Source organism: Pongo abelii, chromosome 3 (genome assembly GCF_028885655.2).
Source record: "Pongo abelii isolate AG06213 chromosome 3, NHGRI_mPonAbe1-v2.0_pri, whole genome shotgun sequence".
Classification (NCBI taxonomy): Eukaryota; Metazoa; Chordata; class Mammalia; order Primates; family Hominidae; genus Pongo; species Pongo abelii.
Window position 1 is genome coordinate 40,131,374 of NC_071988.2, and position 22,773 is coordinate 40,154,146.

At 38.5% G+C, this 22,773-nt stretch overlaps 1 protein-coding gene across 5 annotated transcripts in view; it reads left to right on the plus strand.

The window, feature by feature from the left end:
• NSUN7 (NOP2/Sun RNA methyltransferase family member 7) overlaps positions 1-22,773 on the plus strand; it is a 55,992-nt gene that overhangs the window by 15,663 nt on the left and 17,556 nt on the right. For 3 of the 5 annotated variants that reach the window (XM_002814695.6, XM_003776448.5, XM_054553844.2), the window contains exons 5-8: positions 5,241-5,393; positions 5,739-5,922; positions 7,087-7,297; positions 20,499-20,642. In XM_002814695.6, the coding sequence (XP_002814741.3) occupies positions 5,241-5,393; positions 5,739-5,922; positions 7,087-7,297; positions 20,499-20,642 (692 nt within the window). Of the gene's footprint in view, positions 1-2,734; positions 4,206-5,240; positions 5,394-5,738; positions 5,923-7,086; positions 7,298-20,498; positions 20,643-22,773 lie in introns of those variants that run through there. The other 2 variants (XM_054553845.2, XM_063723379.1) reach the window with 2 other exon arrangements.

Here is a 22,773-nt window from a genome sequence, read left to right on the forward strand (position 1 = left end):
AGACATCGTCCTTGATTCTTCTTTCCTCCCCTCCCCTGCACTCAATCTGTGTCTAATGCATCAAGTCCTGTAACTCCGATTCAAAAACATACACTGAGCCTGTGCGCTTCTTTCCATTTCCACTACTACCATCCAGATCTATGCCACCATAATCTATCACTTGGACTACCATGATAGCTTCCTTAGATACATTTCCCTGGCCTATAACTCTCACTTTCCTGCAGTCAATTCCACGTGGCAGGTAGAGTGATATTTTCAAAATGTAATTGTATAGTCATGATAGAATATCTTGGATCAGACTTCCCCTTCTACTGTAAACAACTAGAAAACTGGCCAAAATATATTATAGGACGTAAAGGTTTTGGACATTAGACAAGAAGCAGCACAGAAGCTTGATCCCTGAAAGAACAAAATAAATGAGGTGAGCCCTAGAATAGTCCTGGCTTTATGCCTGGAAGAATTCTCAAACTGCAATGCAGGAAGTAGAAAATAGCAGTCTTGCTGAGTTAAGAAATCAGAGAACAGTTTTAGAAGACTGAAGTGATTGTTTTTCTTCTTTATTGTATTAAGTGGCCAGGTGATTTACATTGACTGGTTTATGAATGTTAAACCAGCCATGCGTTTTTGGGATAAGGCACATTTGCTCAGATATATTCTTTTTCTTATCTTCCCCAGTTTCTCTCATTCCCCATAATGCTCCAGAATTTCTAATTGCCAAAATGCCCTTTAAATACTTGTTCATGGGTTTTATCTCTCACATTCTCTCTGCTCCTTCTTCAGAAACTCTTCACCTGTTTCACTTACCTAGTAAAGAGTCTGAAGCAGATGTCTGATTTTATATTTTTCTGGGAAATTCAAGCAGTTCATTGAAGATTATCTTTTGGCATTAAGAAAATGCAATCAAGGTCAGGTGCGGTGGCTCATGCCTGTAATCCCAGCACTTTGGGAGGCCGAGGTGGGCGGATCACCTGAGGTCGGGAGTTCGAGACCAGCCTGGACCAACATGGAGAAGCCCCATCTCTACTAAAATACAAAATTAGTCGGGCGTAGTGGTGCATGCCTGTAATCCCACCTACTTGGGAGGATGAGGCAGGAGAATCACTTGAACCCGGGAGGCGGAGGTTGCAGTGAGCCAAGATCACGCCACTGCACTGCAGCCTAGATAACAAGAGCGAAACTCCATCTCAAAAAAAAAAAAAATTGCAATCAAGTGTCACTTAATGATGGGGATACATTCTGAGAAATGTGTCGTTAGGTGATTTCTTCTGATGGGAACATCGTAGAACATACACAAATCTAGATGGTATAGCCTACTGCACACCTATCCTATATGGTATAGCCTAGTGCTCCTAGGCTACAAACCTGCACAGCATGTTATGTACTGAATACTGTAGGCAATTATAACACTATGGCAAGTATTTCTGTATCTAAACCTATTTAAATATAGCAAAGGTACTACCGTAGTAAACTTTTATAGGATCACCATCATAAACAGAGTTCATCATTGACCTAAATGTCATTATGCAGCAGATGACTTTATTCAATTTGTATTTCAAGAGAGCCACAGTTCTGATATGTTAGACATTAGTAATGCCATTCAAAAACTTGAGTCAAAAACTACATAAATATTTCTGAAAATTTAAAAAATGTAAATGTATATTACAAAAATCCAAAAAAAGTAGTAAGAAGCCAAAAAAGAGTAAAATCAATTTCATTAAAAAATAAACTGAGGTGGCTGGGTGCGGTGGCTCACACCTGTAATCCCAGCACTTTGGGAGGCCAAGGCGGGCGGATCATGAGGTCAAGAGATCGAGACCACCTTGGCCAACATAGTGAAACCCCGTCTCTACTAAAAATACAAAAATTAGCCAGGCGTGGTGGCGTGCGCCTGTAGTCCCAGCTACTCGGGAGGCTGAGGCAGGAGAATCTCTTGAACCCAGGAGGCGGAGGTTGCAGTAAGCCAAGATCGCACCACTGCACTCCAGCCTGGTGACAGAGAAAGACTCTGTCTCAAAAAATAAAAAATAATAAACTGAGGAAAAATGGCATATTAGTTAAGATTCTTTTTTGCAACTGACAGATTCTGCAAAAGAGGGACTTTAAGATCACTTATGGAAGAATTGAACATGAGGCTACAGGAAGGGCGGTGACATAGCGATGCTTCTACTAACTAGAGCCTGTGACTCCAAAATCATCAGGACTCTAGTCTCTGCTTCTCTGTGCCTCCATTCTCTTATCATTCTATATTTCCAGGATAAGAAGCTTGGCTGCCAACAACTCCCTAACACAGGAGCTACATTTTATAGTACCAAACACTGGAAAAACTGGCTTGACTCTCTCTTCCTACATCCAAAAAATCTCTGTCTTTCTCTCTTTCTCTTCTCTCTCATGCACGCCAGTTGGGCTTGAACTCTGCAATCAAATTACCTGAATTCAGATAATTGAGAGAGAGAGAATATGGAAGAGAGAGAAAGAGGAGATGTGACATGGCATACCATAGGAGTGGCAAATAGTTCAGCGCATGACTGACAATAGATTTATGGATGGGAGTGATGGGAATTGAGACAGGAAGAGTTGGTTCAGGTTAAACTATTAAGATCCTAGAATATCCTCATAAGGAGTTTAGATTCTGTCCTGTGGCTGGTGGATTTCATCTAAAATTTAAGCTTATATAAATATATATTTATAATTATATAATTATAAATATATAATTATATTATTATATTAATAATATTTAATATAAAGGAAGCTCTGACAGTGTGTGTAACTGGGATGATGGTAAAAAAGATAATCAGGCAGCTCTCTGTGATAATATACAAACTGTAGCAGAAAAAGGACTTCTGGATCAAGAATATTGGGAAAGGCTACTTTGCTACCATTTTCATCATTGCAGTCCTCCTTATTTAAAGCTATGGAAGAAGCTTTTTTTAGTAACCACAAGATAGGAAACTTCATCTACAGAAGTATAGGTCTGGTTATTTTAAGAACATATGGATTTGATCTTTGTCCTAAGTCTAATATAGTATATTTACATAAAAATCTGTATAACTGCATGTATACTTTATTTTTTGTGGGATTAAATTTTGTTAAAAATCATGGTCCAAAATGTTTACTATCTGGAAAATTGGAGATTTATTTCTTCTTACACTCCTCCCATATACACAGCACATATATATTTCTCAGCTTCATATTTTTAGTCTTTAATGATTGAATAATTCAGTAAATAGCATTTATTATGATAAATTTGAACTAAGTAGGTATTTGCAAGTACTGTTAATAAAAAATAGTCTATACTCAGAATATCTCACAATGTATAATATAGAACAGTAACTCACCCCTTTTACATTAATTTATTTTTTGAGGTGCATTAATGTACTATGTCCTTTTTTTAGTATCCACTGCCGTAGTTCTGTGACATTTAGACACAGAACTAGACAAATCTAATTTTATTGTAGTCCCAAAAGGCTTAATGTTTGACCACCCTTCCCTTTCCTTCCCAAGTTCCCCTATCTTCTCTCTCTCATATACGTACACATAATATTCCCACATAAACAATTTTTTTGGGTGATGTTCTCATTCTATTGAGTAGATAGGAAATGTAGAATAAGGACACTGCAGGCATGAAGACATGAAGAAAAGAAGTAGGGATTTAACAGTTGGTGCTAAAAAATAACAGAGATGCTCATTACTGCCCCTCTTGTCCTGGCTCCCAGCGTTCTCTGAAACAATTCAGGTGACAGTGACTCCCTGCAAGTGTCCTCCCTTTCTGTGCCACCCACCAACCACAACTCAGATCGTATTTGACTGTTTTGTGACATCTCTTCTTATTTCTCACTCAGGGTTATGCTTGAGGTTGATTTCAGTTCGATTCCTACTGTGAAAATGCTATGAATACGGGTCAGGAATAAGTCCTGTGTTCTCATTCATTAAAAATCTGGGCTATGAGATCAGGAAGAATCATTGAGCCATCATGGTGATGCTAACCAGTTCTTGTTTTTCTTTTGTGATTTGGAATTTTGAACCATGGGACATTCAGAACTGGGAAGGACTTAATACAGACTCATGAAAGTTCTTTAATCTTATCAAGACTATACTGTTGCCATCTGTGATACTGATAACTAGCCTATAATGAGTGCCTGCTATGTGCCAGGCACTGCGCTAAGAATTTTGCACACATGGTTGATAATCACTACATTAATAACAAGGTAAGTTGACCACCTTTAACAGATGAGAAAACTAGGCTGAAAAAGGAGATTAAGTAACATTCCTGAGGTTACACAGCTAGTAAGTGATAAAACCTGGATTTAACTTCAAGGTTGTCTGACTCTAAATCCTAGACCCTTCTCAATGAATAAAGTTTGTTTTTCGGCTGGGTGCGGTGGCTTATGCCTGTAATCCCAGCACTTTGGGAGGCTGAGGCGGGCAGATCACTTGAGGTCAGGAGTTTGAGAACAGCTTGGCTAACATGGCAAAACCCTATCTGTACTAAAAATACAAAAATTAGCTGGGTGTGGTGGTGCACACCTGTAGTCCCAGCAACTCGGGAGGCTGAGGTAGGAGAATTGCTTGAACCCACGGGGCAGAGGTTGCAGTAAGCCAAGATCATGCCACTGCACTCCAGCCTGGGCGACAGACGGAGACTCTATCTCAAAAAAAAAAAAGTTTGTCTTTCAACCAGCAATTAATATAATAGTTAAGAAATTGCTGCACAACTATAAAGGGGCAGCAAAAACAGAAAGAAAGAAATCAAGATTATTGGATTTCTATTTTCTTTTCTTTTTTTTTTTTTTTGAGACAGAGTTTTGCTCTTGTTGCCCAGGCTGGAGTGGAATGGCACGATCTCGGCTCACTGCAATCTCCGCCTCCTGGGTTCAAGTGATTCTCCTGCCTCAACCTCCCGAGTAGCTGGGATTACAGGTGCCCGCCACCAGGCCCAGCTAATTTAGTATTTTTAGTAGAGATGGGGTTTCCCCATGTTGGTCAGGCTGGTCTCGAACTCCTGACCTCAGGTGATTCACCTGCCTCGGCCTCCCAAAGTGTTGGGATTACAGGCATGAGCCGCTGCGCCCGGCCTTGGATTTCTGTTTACAAATATGACACATTTTTATTTTAGACTTAAAAAATTTGAAATAGAATTATTATTTGTTAAAATTCTAAATGTAACTTTTTAGAGTTCCCAGTGGAAAATTGATAGTCTTGTCTCAAATGCAATAGATTAAGGATGGATTTTCTGTCTCTAGTTTTAAGATAAAATTGGCTGCAGCACTGGCAAGATGTCGAATCAAGCACGATGCCGTTTCAATTTACCACATCCTTCCAGAAACAGTTAGGAAACAGGAACTAAGGGCCTCCACTTTACCACTTTATGCTTGGATAAATACTTGTAAAATCAGGTAAATGTTTAAATCAAATTCTTTATATTTCAAGTCTCCATCCATTTAAAATAATGTGATGAGAAGCATTACCTTTTTAAGTGGTGGGGTGGCACATCTAGGGGAGTGTTTAGGGAATCAGAGTTAAGTTCCAGAGCTTATGACCAAATTACCAAAGGTAATTACATAAATATGTTAACTTCTCTGCCTATAATTATCTAGTTTATTGTTGGTTAAAATTGTTAGTTCCATTAGATGTAATGTATGAAGTGATATTTTTCTTTGTTACAGGGAAAAGGTGTTAGTGTTAAGTACATTTTTAATGTATTATATTTGTAATTACAAGCTAATGTTGTATATTTACAGCCCTGAAGAAGTTTATAATAATTTGAAGAGAAGAGGCTATAATAAAGTCAAATCTGTATTGCATATTGATGATAAAGTCTTTGCTGTGGATCAACATTGCTATGATGTCTTAATTTTTCCATCTCATCTTAAAAATGATCTCATAAATATAGATCTTTTCAAAGATTACAAACTTATATTTCAGGTAAACTAATATTTACTTTCATTGTGATTCTCAACAATCCAACCTAGCCAAAGAACTTCTCCACTTAAAAATAAAACCTAACACTGTTGATATTTTTATAGATTATCAGGGAGGTTTATAAGGCCTAATTGTCACCTTGAATAAAATTAATACCTCTACAATCAGTGCATCTAGTTGGCATCTTTGTCTCATGTGAATTTATAAAGAACATATTCTTCTCCCAGATTCCATAAATGGGAAGATTTGCATTGCTGGCAGCTGTAAGGTTCTACTTTTCTCCCCTAAAGGAGATTTCAAGAGAAAGTACAATGAGACCTTTTCTTCCTTCCCTTTCTGGGGAAGATACTAGTGCCATCTTGCATAGGAAAAAGCAATTGTAATAGTTTTTCATAATTTCTTTAATATAGTCTTATAGCTTTGATTTGTAAGAGGTGTATAAAGCCTATCAATATAGGAAGAGCATGTGAGGTATAATGTAGTTTCAACAGAACGAAAATAAAAGGTATAAAAAAGTAGTTTAAATTCATTTTTACAACCTTAGATTCCAATTATTGCCTCAGATATACCTTGATCTTCTAAGGTTTATCCCTTTTCCACATTCATATTCTTGGGCAGAATCTCTTACCATATCAAGCACTGAGATCAACTGCAGAAGCCTAACCTGTCAAGCCCCCTTTGATGAGCTTCTCAAATATCTTAATTTTAATCTCTGTGAGCTAGTGGCAATTTAGGTGACAAGGTAATGGGGAAGAGAAAATGGAAGTAGTAGATGAGTGGGTTTTTGTGAAGGGGTAAGAATGGGAGTTAAGATAGGACATCATTAATCTGTTGGCCATATTTTAGAAATTCTGGCATTGCTTTATACAAAACTTAGACAGTAACAGTCATAATTTAGGCTAACCAAAGTTAAGCTCTTTGTTTTTGTTAACTCTTTACTTAGACATATATTAAGATGTTAAAACTAAAATGGGTTAGGTATCTAATATTACTATCTTTGTTGTCTTTGTTAACTCTTTACTTAGACATATATTAAGATGTTAAAACTAAAATGGGTTAGGTATCTAATATTACTATGAGGTACTTTCTTTTATGTAAAGCAGATAGAAGTCAGCTTATATTTCTAGCCATACCCTTTGAAATTCTAATCATACCATTGTCTTACAGGACAAATCTCGAAGTCTTGCTGTCCATTCTGTAAAGGCTTTATTAAATATGGAGGATGATATCTTAATGGTCAATACAGGTTCATGGTACACAGTTGCCCATATGTCAGTTTTAACAAATAATAATACCTCAAAAGTATTTGTGTGTGGAGTACAATCACAAGCTAAGGATCCTGACTTGAAGACCCTTTTCACAAAAATAGGATGTAAAAGTATGTAAAAATATTTCTTCATTTGGTGATTATTGTTCTACAAGATTTTAGAAACATTAAAAAGTTTTAATTTATTAGTTTTTTGGAATGTAAAAGCTCTATATGTGAACTAATATCTTAAAATCCTTACTAATCTATATCTTATCAGGCTGTCCTTGTTGCTTAATTTGGTTAAACAACTGTGGGTTAAATTAATTTCTTGGTACTTTGTAATACTGTTTGACGTTTAGCTCACATAATTTGAGGCTCAAACATTTAAAGCAGAAATGTTATCATTTAATAAATAAGAATGATTATCATTTAATAAATACTTACATAAGTGCTTACGTGACAAAGATAATATCTAGGACTAGAAGCTAAGTCTTTTTTTTGAGATAAAGTCTCACTTTGTTGTCCAGGCTGGAGTGCACTGGTATGATCACAGTTCACTGCAGCCTCTACCTCCTGGGCTCAAGAGATCCTCCAACCTCAGCCTCCCAAGTAGCTGTGACTACAGGCTCATGCCACTATGCCTGGCTAATTTTTCTAATTTTTGTAGAGCCAAGGTTTTGCAATGTTGCTCAAGCTAGTCTCAAACTCCTGGGCTCAAGTGATCCACCTGCCTGGGCGTCCCAAAGTCCTGAGATTACAGAGGCATGAGCCACCAGGCCTGGCCTAGGAGCTGTCTTTTAGGCTTCTTGTTTTTTAAAAATGTTTCCATTGGATCATGCTAACTAAATATTACATTTTATTATAGGTTCAGCGAGGCTGAAAAACTAAGCAAAACTTTTAACAGATTCACAGGGATAGGGAGACAAAAAGTGGAATTCAGGATTTGACCAGGAGAGGTAGCCTGGTAAATACTCAAGATTTCACTTGGAGCCCCGAAGTACATCTTGGATAGTGATCAGTCCTCTAAAGAATTAGAACCCCCATTCCAGTCATCTTAATTCCCAGTTAGATTAAGGTGATCTGGGATTGCTAGTGCCCAGTCTTAGCTGCCTGCCAGAAGCAAAAGTAAATTCCCTCTGGAGGAAAACATCATCATCCTGCATTTCTAATTATCTTCTAATTTTTTCATTTTTTTAAATTATTTTTTTATTTTTCTGAGATGGAGTCTCCCTCTTGTTGCCCAGGCAGGAGTGCAGTTGGCACCATCTTGGCTCACTGCAACCTCTGCCCCCCGGATTCAAGCAATTCTCCTGCCTCAACCTCCTGAGTAGCTGGGATTACAGGTACTCGCCAACATGCCTGGCTAATTTTTGTATTTTTAGTAGAGGTGGCATTTCACCATGTTGGCCAGGCTGGTCTCGAACTCCTGACCTCAGGTGATCCACCCATCTTGGCCTCCCAAAGTGCTAGGATTACAGGCGTGAGCCACCGCACCTGGCCTGTATCTTCTAAATTTTTTCTAATGCAATATCTACCACTCAATTTTATAAAACACTGATAGAACAAGAAAAGATATGACTAAAACAGAAAGCACTGCCGTAGAAGCAGACCCACGGTGTATCTGGAGATACTGGATTTATCAGACGTGGACTTTAGTTTTACTTTTTTGAGACAGGGTCTTGTTATGTTGCCTAGGCTGAGCTCATACTCCTGGGATCAAGCAATCCTCCTGCCTCAGCCTCTCAAGTAGCTGAAATTACAGGCAGGTGCCACTGCACCTGACTAAAAATGTACACTTTAAAAAGCTAGAGGGACTAAATGTCAAGTTTTAGAATTTTAGCAAAGAACTGGAAACTATAATCAAAAAAGCTAAAAGAAAGTTCTAGAACTGAAAAATACAATGTGTGAAATTAGGAAATAAATGTGATATGGATTTAATAGTAAATTACACAGAAATGAAGATACAATGAGTGAACTGATAGGCCTGAAGAAAATATCCAGACTTAAGCATGGGGAGACAAAAGATATGAAAGAGGTCATAAGACACACATGAGACTCAGTGATTCAGTTATCTTATGTGTGTTTGGAATTGCAGATGGAGAGGAGAAAAGGAATTGGAAAGAAACAATATTTGAATTTCAGGCTGAGAATTCTTGAAAGTGGATGAAAGACATTAAGCCACAGATTCAAGAAGCCCTGTAAAAGTCTAATCAGCATACATGGAAAACATATCCTATGGCCTGAATATTTGTATCCCCACAAAATTTGTATGTTAAAATCCTAACCCCCGAAGTGATGGTATCAGGAGGTGGGGCCTTTGGGAAATTGTGAGGGCAGAGCCCTCATGAATGGGTTTAGTGCCATTATGAAGGAGACCCCAGGGACCTAGGTAGCCCCCTTTCACCATCTGAGAATACAGCAGGAAGGCACTATCTGTAAGAAAGCAGGCCCACACCAGACACTGAATCTGCTGGTGCCTTGATCTTCAACTTCTAGTCTCCAGACTTGTGAGAAATAAAATTCTTTTGTTTATAAGCTACTCATTCTATGGCATTTGTTGTAGCAGCCCAAACAGACTAAGGTAACATATTAGGCATACCATAGCATACCTGCTGAAAACCAGAGAAAGGCATTGGTGAGTAGCCAGGGATAAAATACATATACCATCAATGGAATAGCAATAAAATTAAAAACTAACTTTTCAATCGAAACAATTAAAACCAGAACCATTAAACAATGTCTTCATAATGCTGAAAGAAACTGCCAGGCTAGATTTTTATATCCACCAAAAATACTCTTTGAAATAAAATAAAATAAAGATATTCTCAGACAAACAAAATCTGAGAGTTTGTCACCAGTAGACACAGTAAAGGGAATACTAAAGATAGATTGTTTGGGTAGAAGAAATTGGAGGCTGGGCACAGTGGCTCATGCTGGTAATCCCAGTGCTTTGGGAGGCCAAGTTAGGAAGAGGCCAGGAGTTTGAGACCAGCCTGGGTAACACAGTGAGACACTGTCTCTACTAAAAATAAAAAAAAAAAAAATAGCTGGATGTAGTGATGTGCAGCTGTAGTCCTAGCTACTCAGGATGCTGAAGTGGGAGGACCACTTGAGCCCAGGAGTTTAAGGTTACAGTAAGCTATGATTGTGCCACTGCATTCCAACCTGGGTAACAGAGCAAGACCCTGTCTCGGCCAGGCGCGGTGGCTCACGCTTGTAATCCCAGCACTTTGGGAGGCTGAGGCGGGCGGATCACAAGGTCAGGAGATCAAGACCATCCTGGCTAACACGGTGAAACAGCGTCTTTACTAAAAATACAAAAAATTAGCCGGGTGTGATGGCAGGCGCCTGTAGTCCCAGCTACTCATTAGGCTGAGGCAGGAGAATGGCATGAACCTGGGAGGCGGAGCTTGCAGTGAGCCGAGATCACGCCACTGCACTCCAGCCTGGGCGACAGAGCGAGACCATTTCAAAAAAAAGACCCTGTCTCTAAAAAAAGTGGAGATGCTGAAAGAAATGAAGAAAAATACAAAAGTTAAGTACATAGGTAAATCTAAATGATTATAGTCTAATGTCTAATGGGGTTGCAAATTAATGTCTGTGGGACTAAAGATATTTAATGTTATATGCAATTAAAATAAATTACAACCATGACAGATAATTTTGGAGGAAAGAAAAATAGAATTAATGTGTCCTATGGTTTTTGCTTTTCTAGGAAGTGGTAAAGTAGTATATTAAGTCAATGATGTGTGCTATAATTTCTGGGACAATGAGTAAACACATAATAAAATAATGTATAATGAATAGTTAAGGGGGAGAGGAATGAAATATAGAATTGGAATGTGAGTCTAAAAAAAGATAAAAAAGGAGAGGCCAGGTGTGGTAGCTCACACCTGTAATCCTAGCACTTTAGGAGGCAAGGCAGGAGGATCACCTGCGGCCAGGAGTTCGAGACCAGCCTGACCAGCATGGTGAAACCCCATCTCTACTAAAAATACAAAACTTAGCCAGATGAGTGGTACAGGCTTGTAGTCTCGGCTGCTTGGTAGGCTGAGGCATGAGAATCACTTGAACCCCAGACGCAGAGGTTGCAGTGAGCTGAGATTGCGTCACTGCCCTCCAGCCTAGGCAACAGAGTGAGACTCCATCTCATAAATAAATAAATAAATAAATAAATAAATAAATAAATAAAGGAGAGAAGACCAGGCACAATGGCTCATTCCTGTAATTCCATTCCAGCACTTTGGGAGGCTGAGGCGGGTGGATTGCTTGAGCCCAGGAGTTTGAGACCAGCCTGGGCAACATGGTGAAACCCTATTTCTATCAAAAATACAAAAAATTACCCGGTTGGTAGCACACACCTGTGGTTCCAGCTACTCGGGAGGCTGAGGTTAGAGGATTGCTTGAGCCCGGGAGATCAAGGCTGCAGTGAGCCATGATTATGCCACTGCACTCTAACCTGAGTAACAGAGCAAGACCCTGTCTCAAAACAAGAAAAAAAAAAAGGAGAGAAAGGGGACATAAAAAAAGCAAGACAAATAGCAAATAGGATGGTAGATTAAACCAAATAATATATATTTAAGCTTACATACATTATATACATATGACATTAAAATATTATGTAAACATAGAAATACACACACACACACATATATATATATTTTTTGAGACGGTGTCTCGCTCTGTCACCCAGGCTGGAGTGCAGTGGCATGATCTCGGCTCACTGCAAGCTCCGCCTCCCAGGTTCACGCCATTTTTCTGCCTCAGCCTCCCAAGTAGCTGGGACTCAGGTGCCTGCCATCACACCCGGCTAATTTTTTGTATTTTTTTAGTAAAGACGGGGTTTCACCGTGTTAGCCAGGATGGTCTTGATCTCCTGATCTCGTGATCCACCCACCTTGGCATATATATATACATATATATATACATATATATACACATATATATACATATATACACATATATATACATATATACACACACATATATACATATATATACATATATACGTATATACATATATACGTATATATACGTATATATACACATATATGTGTGTATATATATATATATATTTAAGACACAGTCTCCCTCTGTTGCCCAGGCTAGACTGCAGTGGTGCTATCTCAGCTCACTGCAACCTCTGCTTCCTGGGTTCAAGCAATTCTCGTGCCTCAATCTCATGAGTAGCATGCACCACCTCACCCAGATAATTTTTTTGTATTTTTAATAAAGACATGCTATGTTGGCCAGACTGGTCTCGAACTCCTGAGCTCAAAGTGATCCACCTGCCTTGGTCTCCCAAATTGCTGGGATTACAGGTGTGACTACCATGCTTGGCCTAAAATATTGTACATTAAACACATTTAAAATACATGGACTGAATACTTGAAAGTCAATATTGGATTTTTGTTTGTTTCCTATTTGTTTGTTTTGTTTTTCTTTTTGTTTTATAGAGACAGGGTCTCGCTCTGTCACCCAGGCTGGAGTGCAGTGGGGCAATCTCAGCTCAATATAAATTCAACCTCCTGGGCCCCATCGATACTCCTGCTCAGCCTCCCAAGTAGCTGGGACTACAGGCATGTGCCACCACACCTGGCTAATTTTTTTATTTTTTGTAGAGATGACATCTCACTATGTTGCCCAGACTGGTTGTGAACTCCTGGGCTCAAGCAATCTTTCTGTCTTGGCCTCCCAAAGTGTTGGGATTACAGGCATAAGCCACTGTGCCCGGTCAGTCTTGGATTTTAAAAGATCAACTAAATGCTGTTTACCAGAAATGCTCTTAAATAAAAGGATACAAAAAAACTTCAAAGAAAGAAAAAGATATGCAGTGCGTATGCTAATAAAAAGAGCTGCAGACAAATAGATTCAAGTCAAGAAACACTGCTAAAAATGGAGAGAGGTATTTATAATTATGAAAGGTTTAATTCATCAGGAAAATATGACAGTACTAAAGATATATGTACCTAATAACATAGTCCTAAAATATATAGAGAGTAAAATTGTCCAGAACAAGCAAACCTTCTCTGTATACAAAAAATCCAAAGGCATCAATGAATAAACTATTAGAACTAACAAATTAGTATATAGTAAGGTTGCAGGATACAAAATGAATATATAAAAATCTATTGTATTTCTATCTACCAACAGTGAATAAACTAAAAAATGAAAGGAAACAATCTTTATAACATCAAAAATAATAAAATTCTTAGCAATAAATTTAATACAAGAAGCTCAAGACTTGTACAATGAAAAACTACAAAATATCACTTAAAGAAATTAGGAAGCTGGATGCTGTGGCTTATGTGGGAGGCCGAGGTGGGTAGATCACTTTGAGCTCAGGAGTTCAAGACCAGCCTGGGCAATATGGCAAAACCCCGTCTCTATAAAAAATACAAAAAGAAATTAGCCAGGCGTGGTGGCTCATGCCTGTAGTCCCAGCTACGAGGGAGGCTGAGGCTGGAGAATCTCTTGAACTTGGGAAGTAGAGGTTGCAGTGAGCTGAGATTGCACCACTGAACTCCACCCTATCTCAAAAAAAAAAAAAAGAAAAGAAAAGAAAAAAAGAAAAGAGAAATTAGGGCCGGGTGCAGTGGCTCACATCCGTAATCTCAGCACTTTGGGAGGGGCTAAGGTGGGAGGCTCACTTGAGGCCAGGAGTTCGAGACCAATCTGGCAACGTAGCAAGATCCCATCTCTACCAAAAATTTAAAAATTAACCAGCCATGGTGGCACATGCCTGTAGTCCTAGCTACTTGGGAGGCTGAGGTAGAAGGATCACTTTAGCCCAGGAGTTCAAGGCTTCAGTGAGCTGGTTCATGTCACTGCACTCCAGCCTGGGCAACAGAGTGAGACCCTGTCTCTAAAAAAATAAAAAATAATCAAGGAAGACATAAACAAATGGAAAATATTCCATGTTTAAGGATCAGAACAGTTAATATTAAATTGATCTACAGATTCATTGCGGTTCTTATAAAAAGCTCAGCTGAGCTTTTTGCAGAAATTGACACACTGTTCCTAAAATTCACATGGAAATTTAAGGAACCCAGAATAGCTAAATGAGTCGTGAAAAAGAACAAAGTTTATAGGACCCACATTTCCTGATTTAAAAGCTTACTACACAGCTACAGTAATCAAGAAGTGTGATGCTAGCGTAAGGATAAATGGATCAGTGGAACAAAATTGAAAGTTCAGAAATAAACCCTTACATTTATGGTCAGTTGACTTTCAACAAGGTTGCCAAGACCATGCAGTGGGAAATGAATAGTCTTTTCAACAAATGGTGCTGGGACAATGGGATAGGCACTTGGAAAAGAATAAAATTGGATGCATATCTCAAATCATATACAAAAATTAACTCAAAATGGATCAAAAATATAAGTGTTAGAGCTAAAACTCTTATAAGAAAACACAAGTAAGTTTTCATGAGCTTGGATTTAGCAGTGGTTGTTTAGATATAACGTCAAAAGCACAAGCAACAAGAAAAAAATAGATAAATTGGACTTCATTAAAATTAAAAACTTTTGTGCTTCAAAGTCACTATCAAAAAACTGAAAAGACTGGCCAGGCACGGTGGCTCATGCCTGTAATCTCAGCATTTTGGGAGGCCAAGGTGAGTGGATCACCTGAGGTCAGGAGTTCAAGACCAGCCTGGCCAACATGACGAAACCCTGTCTCTACTAAAATTACAAAAATTAGCCGGGGATGGTGGTGCACACTTGTAATCCCAGCTACTCAGGAGGCTGAGGCAGGAGAATCACTTGGACCCAGGAGGTGGAGGTTGCAGTGAGCCAAGATTGTGCTACTGCACTCTAGCCTAGGCAACAGAGCGAGAATCCATTAAAAAAAAAAAAAAAACTCACAGAATGGGAGAAATTATTTTCAAATCATCTATCTGAAAAGGGACTTGTATCCAGAATATATAAACAACTCAACAATAAAAAGACAAGTAGCCCAACTTAGAAAGGGCAGAAGATCTGAATATTTCTCCAGTGAAGATCTACAAATGACCAGTAAGCTCATGTGAAAAGATGCTCAAAATCATTCATCATTAGGGAACTGCAAATCAAAACCATAATGAAATACCACTTCAAACCCACTAGTATGGCTATAGTAAAAAACAGGAAAATAACGTGTAAGCAACAATGTGGAAGAATTGCTGATGGGAACATAAAATGGTGCAACTACTTTGGAAAACAGTTTGGCAGTTTCCCAATAAGTTAAACATGGAGTTACTATGTAACTTAAGAATTCCTTCTAATTGCCAAAAAAAAAAAAAAAAAAAAAAAAGAATTCCACCTTTAGGTCCATACTCAAGAGAATTGAAAACATATATTCACACAAAAGCTTGTACATGAAAGTTCATAGCAGTGTTATTCATAATAGCTAAAAAGTGGAAATAGCCCAAATGTCCATCAATTGATGAGTGGATTAAAAATGTGGTATATCCATACAATGGAAGAGTATATGGCCATAAAAAAGAATGAAATCCTAATGATGCAAGATGGATGACTCTTAAAACATGATGCTAAGTAAGAAAGCCAAACAAAAAAGTCCTCATTTATGATTACATTTTGGGGGAAGAGGACAATATCCCAAATAGGCAAATCTACGGAGACGTAGAATAGATGAGCAAATGTGATGGGCTGGTTGCCCTTTCCTGAGATGGGCTGGTTGCCCTTTCCTGAGATGGGCTGGGAGAATGACTACTAATGAGTATGCGGTTTCTTTTGGGAGTGAAGAAAGTGTTGCAGAATTTGATAATAGTGATGGTTACACAGCTTGGTGAATGTACTCAAAAGAACCCCTGAGTTGTATACTTAAACCTTAAGAAAATCAGTCAGAACCAAAAACTGGACAATTTGTCAATTTATCTTAGTGGGAGATTTTAACAGACCTCTCTCAAATTGAAAACAAATTAGTAAGATAAGTAAGGATATAGAAGATGGAAACAACATGATCAGCAAGTTAACCAAACTAACATATGTAGAACACTGTACCTAGTGACTGCACAGCACACATAAATAGCAAAAATTACTACATCCTGGGCCAGGAAGCAAGTTTCAGTGACTTTCAAAGGACTGAAGTCATACAAAGTTGTTGTTGTTGTTTTAGAGACTGGGTCTCACTGTCACCCAGGCTGTAGTGCAGTGGTGTGATCCTGGCTCACTGCACCTTGATCTCCTGGGTGCAAACAGTCCTCCCACTTCAGCATCCCAAGTAGCTGCTATTATAGGCACATGCCACCACTCTCAGCTATTTTTTTTTTTTTTTTTTGGTAGAGACAAGATCTCACTATGTTGCCCAGGCTGGTCTCGAACAACTGGCCTCAAGCAATCCTCCTGCCTCAGCTTCCCAAAGTGCTGGGATTACAGGGATGAGTCACCACACCTAGCCCCTAATATGTTTTTCAACCACAGTGGAATCAAGCCAGAAATCAGCGAAAAAAAAGAAAAAAAATAAAGTAGGAAATCCCATGACATTTTGGATTTTTTTTTTTTTGAGATGGAGTTTCACTCTTGTTGCCCAGGCTGGAGTGCAATGGCGTGATCTTGGCTCACTGCAACCTCCGCCTCCCAGGTTCAAGTGATTCTTCTGCCTCAGCCTCCCAAGTAGTTGGGATTACAGGCACGTGCCACCACGCCCAGCTGATTTTTGTATTTTTAGTAGAGATGGGGTTTCACCATTTTGGCCAGGCTGGTTGTGAACTCCTGACCTCAGGTGACCCAACCGCCTCGGAATCCCAAAGTGCTGGGATTACAGGCGTGAGCCACCACGCCCAGCCACACTTTGGAATTAAAATGACATACTTCAAAATAATTTATCAGTTATAAAACAAATCACAGTGGGAATTAGAGAATATTTTGAACTTAATGAGTGTAAAAATACGTGTTAACATGTAGAATGCAACTAAGAGGGAATGTTGTAGCCTAAAATACTACCATTAGAGAAGAAGAAATAGTAAAGATTGATGATGCTTAAGTGCATGATAAGAAGTTAGAAAAATAGCATCAAATAAACCTGATGGAAGAATATAAGAAAGATGGCAGGAATTAATGTTACAGAAAACAAACAGAATATCTCTTAACAAAACCAAAAAGTGACTTTTTAAAAAGAAAATATAATTTTAAAAGAAAATATAATTGATTCATCAAGAAAAAGAACATAAAACAATTCAGTTATCAATAATATCACTGCAGATCCTAGATACATTTCAAACACAATAAAAAGATACTATGAGCAATTTTATGCCAATAAACTTGAACATTTAACTGATATGGATTCCTGGATAGACAACTTGCCAAAACTGAGAAATAGTTTTGGAAAATCTGGATAATCTTGAATCTGGCTATTAGGATCTTAAGATTAATGGCTATTAATATCTGTTGAATTCACAATAGAAAATCTTCCCACTCACAAGACAAAAAGTTTTTAAAAATTTTATTCCTGTATGGTGTTGCCACAGAATTCTGCAAATAATTTAAGGAAGAAATAATATTCTTTCAGAGAATGGAAGGAGGAAATACTTCCCAGTTCATTTTATAATCTCGACGAACTTGCCTTTTCATTTATTTTTTTGAGATGGAGTTTCACTCTGTTGCCCAGATGACTAGAGTGCAGTGGCACGATCTTGGCTCACTGCAACCTCCACCTCCCAGGTTCAAGCAATTCTCCTGCCTCACCCTCCTGTGTAGCTGGGATTACAGAGGCACGCCATCACGCCCGGCTAATTTTTGTATTTTTAGTAGAGATGGGGTTTCACCATGTTGGTCAGGCTGGTCTCAAACTCCCGACCTCGTGATCCGCCCACCTCGGCCTCCCAAAGTGCTGGGATTACAGGCAAGAGCCACCGTGCCCGGCTGAGGTTGCCTTTTCCTGAGATGGGAAAGACTGTGGTACAGTTAGGTTTTAGTTATGTTAGGTTTAAAATGCTTGTTAGACATTAAGTGGAAATGTCAAGCAGGTATTTGGGTACACTCTTTTGGAGTTCAGGGGAGAAGTCTATGTTAGAGATACACATTTGGGATTTGTCAGCATTTACATAATATTGAATGTCATGATCACTAAAGAAGTGAGTTCAGGTAGTAAAGAAATCTAAAAGCTGATTCCTGGACGCTCCAATACCTAGAGGTCAGGAAGCTGAATAAGAGGAACCAGCAAAGGAGCTACAGAGAAGTAGGAGAGGAATCAAGAGAAAGCAAGTTCAGGAACTGGCCAGTTCTTAGGATTGCCTCTCAGCTCTAAGCCCACACTTTGTCCTGCCTTGTGATGCTGGAACTGTACTCTGATTCTCCGTTTCTCCATTGCCAACTGCCTCTGTCATTAGAGGGTGCTGAGAGACTTTGTAAGACTGGAAGAGGAAGAAGAAAGAACTTTTCTTCTTCCAATGCTTGTTTATCCCTATGGTGGCTGTATAGAATCCTGGCAGTGTTCACCACAGCATATTCTTTTGGTAACCATGCCCTCTTCTCAGAGACCTGAATCTCAGCCTGGTGTGTGTTGTGTGTAGGTTTGGGGGCAGGGAGGTGCTCTGCTGAGTTTCCAAGTTCCTTGTTCATTTTTCTCTCCGTCTTGGGGGTGAGGGTGGGAATAGTGGCTGCTCTCTGCAGTTCTTACATCTGTACACATTAGAGTTTTCAAATAGTTGAGCAGTTTTTACCTACTTAACAAGAGACAATAGGAACTACAGGGGAGCCAGGCAGTAGAAGAGAGGAAATTTCTCCTTTTAGAAGTATTCTAGCTAATAAAGGAAAAAGGGGTTTTAGAATTAGAATATGAGTGTTTTGCAACCCCTTTGGTGGTACCACAAAGGCAACTGAGTGGAAGAATATGATGCCATCTGTTAAGTAGTTTTGCCTCTTTCTCTCTGTCCTCCAAAGGAAAAAGTATTGGTCTTCTAAAGATACACTTACTAATTTACAGGAAGTACAGAAAAGAGGACCATGTTAAACTGCATTCTAGGAAAACAGCAAAATCCAGATTGTGGGAAACTGGCAGGGTAAATAATGAAGTTTCATTAAGAAATAAATGTTAAGAAAAAATGGAGGGAGAACCTGTAGGTGAAAAGAAATTTAAAGTAAGACTGATCAGTTGCCATGTATGTACCTTATTTAGATCCTGATTCAAACAAAAAACTTTTGACACGTGTGAGACTATTGGGAAATGCGAGCCAGATTAGATATTTGATAATAATAAGGAAACATTTTTAACTTTTTTGGTGTCGTTACATTTTAAAAGAAGATTTTATCCTTTTAGAGATATATGTGGAACTATTTACAGATTCAAAACAATAAGGGGCTGGGTGGGAGGGGCTGCATTGTACAGATTAAACAAGATTGACCATGAATGGTTCACTGTTGAAGCTCTGTGATGGGTACTTGAGAATTTATTATATTATTATGCCTATATTGCAGATGTTTGAAGTTTCCCAATAAAATGTTTAAAATAGTGGCAGGGGGCAAGAAGAAAAGGACCACTCGATTTAAAGAAAAAATAATTTTAAAAGACGCAGAGAATAGGAAGAGGGAAAAATTGGTGAGGCAAGAGAAAGGCAGCAGGTGGGGCTGTATCAAGAGTGATTCTTCAGCAGGTGAGGCGTGTCATAGCCACCGCAAAAGTAGAGGGTTGGCTGTAAGATAGGGGGCACGGATGGCTATAACACAAGGGAAGGCAGACTCTCTTAAGCTAAGTCTCAAGATCCTTAAAGGTATGATTGATATTTTACACCAGTTTGTATGGATTCTGTACCTTGGACTGGCAACTTACAAGTGCTTCTGATAACCCTCCCCCACCATTTTTTTTTTTTTTTCTGGAGAGAAGATAGAACATAAAAGGGGATAAAGAATAGTAGAGGGAAATAACCAATATTGAGCCCTTGCTATATAACAGACACCACGCTAAGCTTAACTACTTTATCTCAGTCTTCACCACAGTTATATAAGGTACCCATCCCATTTTATGAAGAAGGAAATGGAGGCTCAGGGAGATTAAAATGCATAGCTAGTAAACAGTGAAGCTGGGAGTCAACTTGAATTTTTCTGCCTCTGCAGTCCATTTCTCCCCTACTATATATCCCGCAGTTCAGAATGAGAATTTAATTTTAAATTTCAACATCATTTCAGGTGAAGGAGCAAGCATCCTATTAATAGGATTCCTGTATTAACTTTGGGTAGATATCAGAGAAGAATAGCCCTCTTTTCTAACTACATCAAAATGAATTTTTGTGAGGTTGAGGATTTAAAAATGTACAGTAAATAGATACAATCATATACTACATTAAGATTTTTCATTAATATTTTACATTAAATTTTCTGTGTTTTTTCCCCAGATATTGAAATACTTCGTGAGACATTTATTAACATTGAATCAAAGGATCACAGGTTACAGAAAGTTAAAGTGATTTTGCTGCTACCTCGTTGTTCAGGACTGGGTGTTAGTAATCCAGTAGAATTTATTTTAAATGAACATGAAGGTACTTGTTTTAATTTCTAAATTATTGAAATTAGTTGACAGTTTAAAATATAAAATTATTTAAAATCATTAAAATAGCATATCAAATACATCTGATTAATAAATAATAGCAACCATATATAAAGTACTTACTACGTGTAAAGTCCTTTACCTCTGTTACCTCATTTAATCCTTACACCAATCCGATAGACCAGGGTGATATTCAAAATATTTAATAATTGGAATAATGTAGGCAATCAGAAAAGATGCTGGCCAGTATGCTATTCTGAATATACCAGAGCTCTTGATGTAAGTGTTAAAATTTACCGGCACTCTATAGATGAAAATACTGAGACTCAAAGATTGATTCATTTTTCTCAGGTCAAGCAACTAGAGACAGAGCTAAGATTCAAATTTAGATCTGTTTGACTCTAGAGCCTATGTTCTAAACATGATCCTAATTAAATCATAATCAGATTATTTCAAACTCAAAGGTGTCTTAATCACTAGGATGCATGCTTTATGAAATGACTATCTCAGACTAAATATAGAAGCATTTACATTTAATTTTTTTGGCTTTTAAATACATTTAAAATAATAATTATTTAACATTAACATTTATTGAGCACTTAGATGTAAGGCCCTGGGCGTGGCACTTTTCTTGTATTATTTCAGTAAGTCTTCACAAGAATTCTGTGAAGTAGTAACTTGTTAACTTCTATTTTACAAATGAGGAATCTGAGGCTCAGAGAAGTTAATGAAGTCTCCTAGGAGCATTGGGCTAGTAAGAGGCAGAGCTTGGATTCGAATACAACCAGTCTGACTCTGAGACTGGCACTTTTAATGACTCTCTTAATCACATTATATTGCTCCAAATTAAATGAAACTTATTCTTATCCTTTGCTTATATTGAAAGGCATATTAAATTGAAAGGTTAATTAGAATATTAGAAAAAGAAGACACCCCACCCATGTACAGAATATAGTAACTGTTTTCTGTTTCTAGCAAGGACAGACAGAGGAGGAAAAGAAATGGAGGGAAAGGAGCTAATATTTATTAAATACAATAATGTCCCAGGCAATATTCTAGGTAGTGTTCACATACTGTCACTTAGTATTCACAATAACTTTTTGAGGATAGTGTTCTTATAATTGTAGAGGAAAAAAACCAAGACTCAGAAAAATTAAACAAGTTGCTTATGGTCATGTAGCTAGTAAGTAGGGAAGCTGGGATTCAGATTCAGGTGGGTTAGCACGTTTTCCTTCCACTAAATGACACTATCTTTAACTGGGTTTACACTGTACCGCATGGAATTTTGACTTGCTATAGAAAATTTCTTTCCAGAGAGACTTCAACCACAGAATAACCAATTCAGATGGCAGAATGGTAGGCAGGCTGAGAAAATTTCTAGATGAACTTTAAGAAATAATCCAAGAACAATTAATAGACACTGAAAGAAAAGGGGGAAGGAAAAAAGGGGGAAGAAATAGCAGCTATAATAAGCATAACAGTCAGGAGAACTAGAGCTCAGAACTGTGAGACTCTGGCCTTATCCTGGGCCATTTTGAGGTGGAAATCCAGAAAAAAAATAAACCACAGAATAAAAATAAACTAAAGGCTAGGGGAGAAAGGCCCAGAGGAAAATACAAATAAGTAAAGGGGGGAAAGGAAAACATTTCCTAGGTACTGGTAATGTTTTGAAAGCCTCGATGAGGAGATGATAGGATAAGCTAAGAAGTTGTCGTATCCTGGCCGGGTGTGGTGGCTCACGCCTGTAATCCCAGCACTTTGGGTGGCCGAGGCGGGCAGATCACGAGGTCAGGAGCTCGAGACCATCCTGGCTAACACGGTGAAACCCCGTCTCTACTAAAAATACAAAAAATTAGCCGGGCGAGGTGGCGGGCGCCTGTAGTCCCAGCTACTCAGGAGGCTGAGGCAGGAGAATGGCATGAACCCCGCGGGGTGGAGCCTGCAGTGAGCCGAGATCGTGCCACTGCACTCCAGCCTGGGCAACAGCAAGACTCTGTCTCATTTAAAAAAAAAAAGTAGTTGTTATATCCTGAAGTAAGCGGGCTTTTGAAGGAACCTGTACTCTGAGGAGCTAAAAGCCTGAGCAAATAAGGAGCTGCTGACCTAGTGACTGTGGTGGGAAC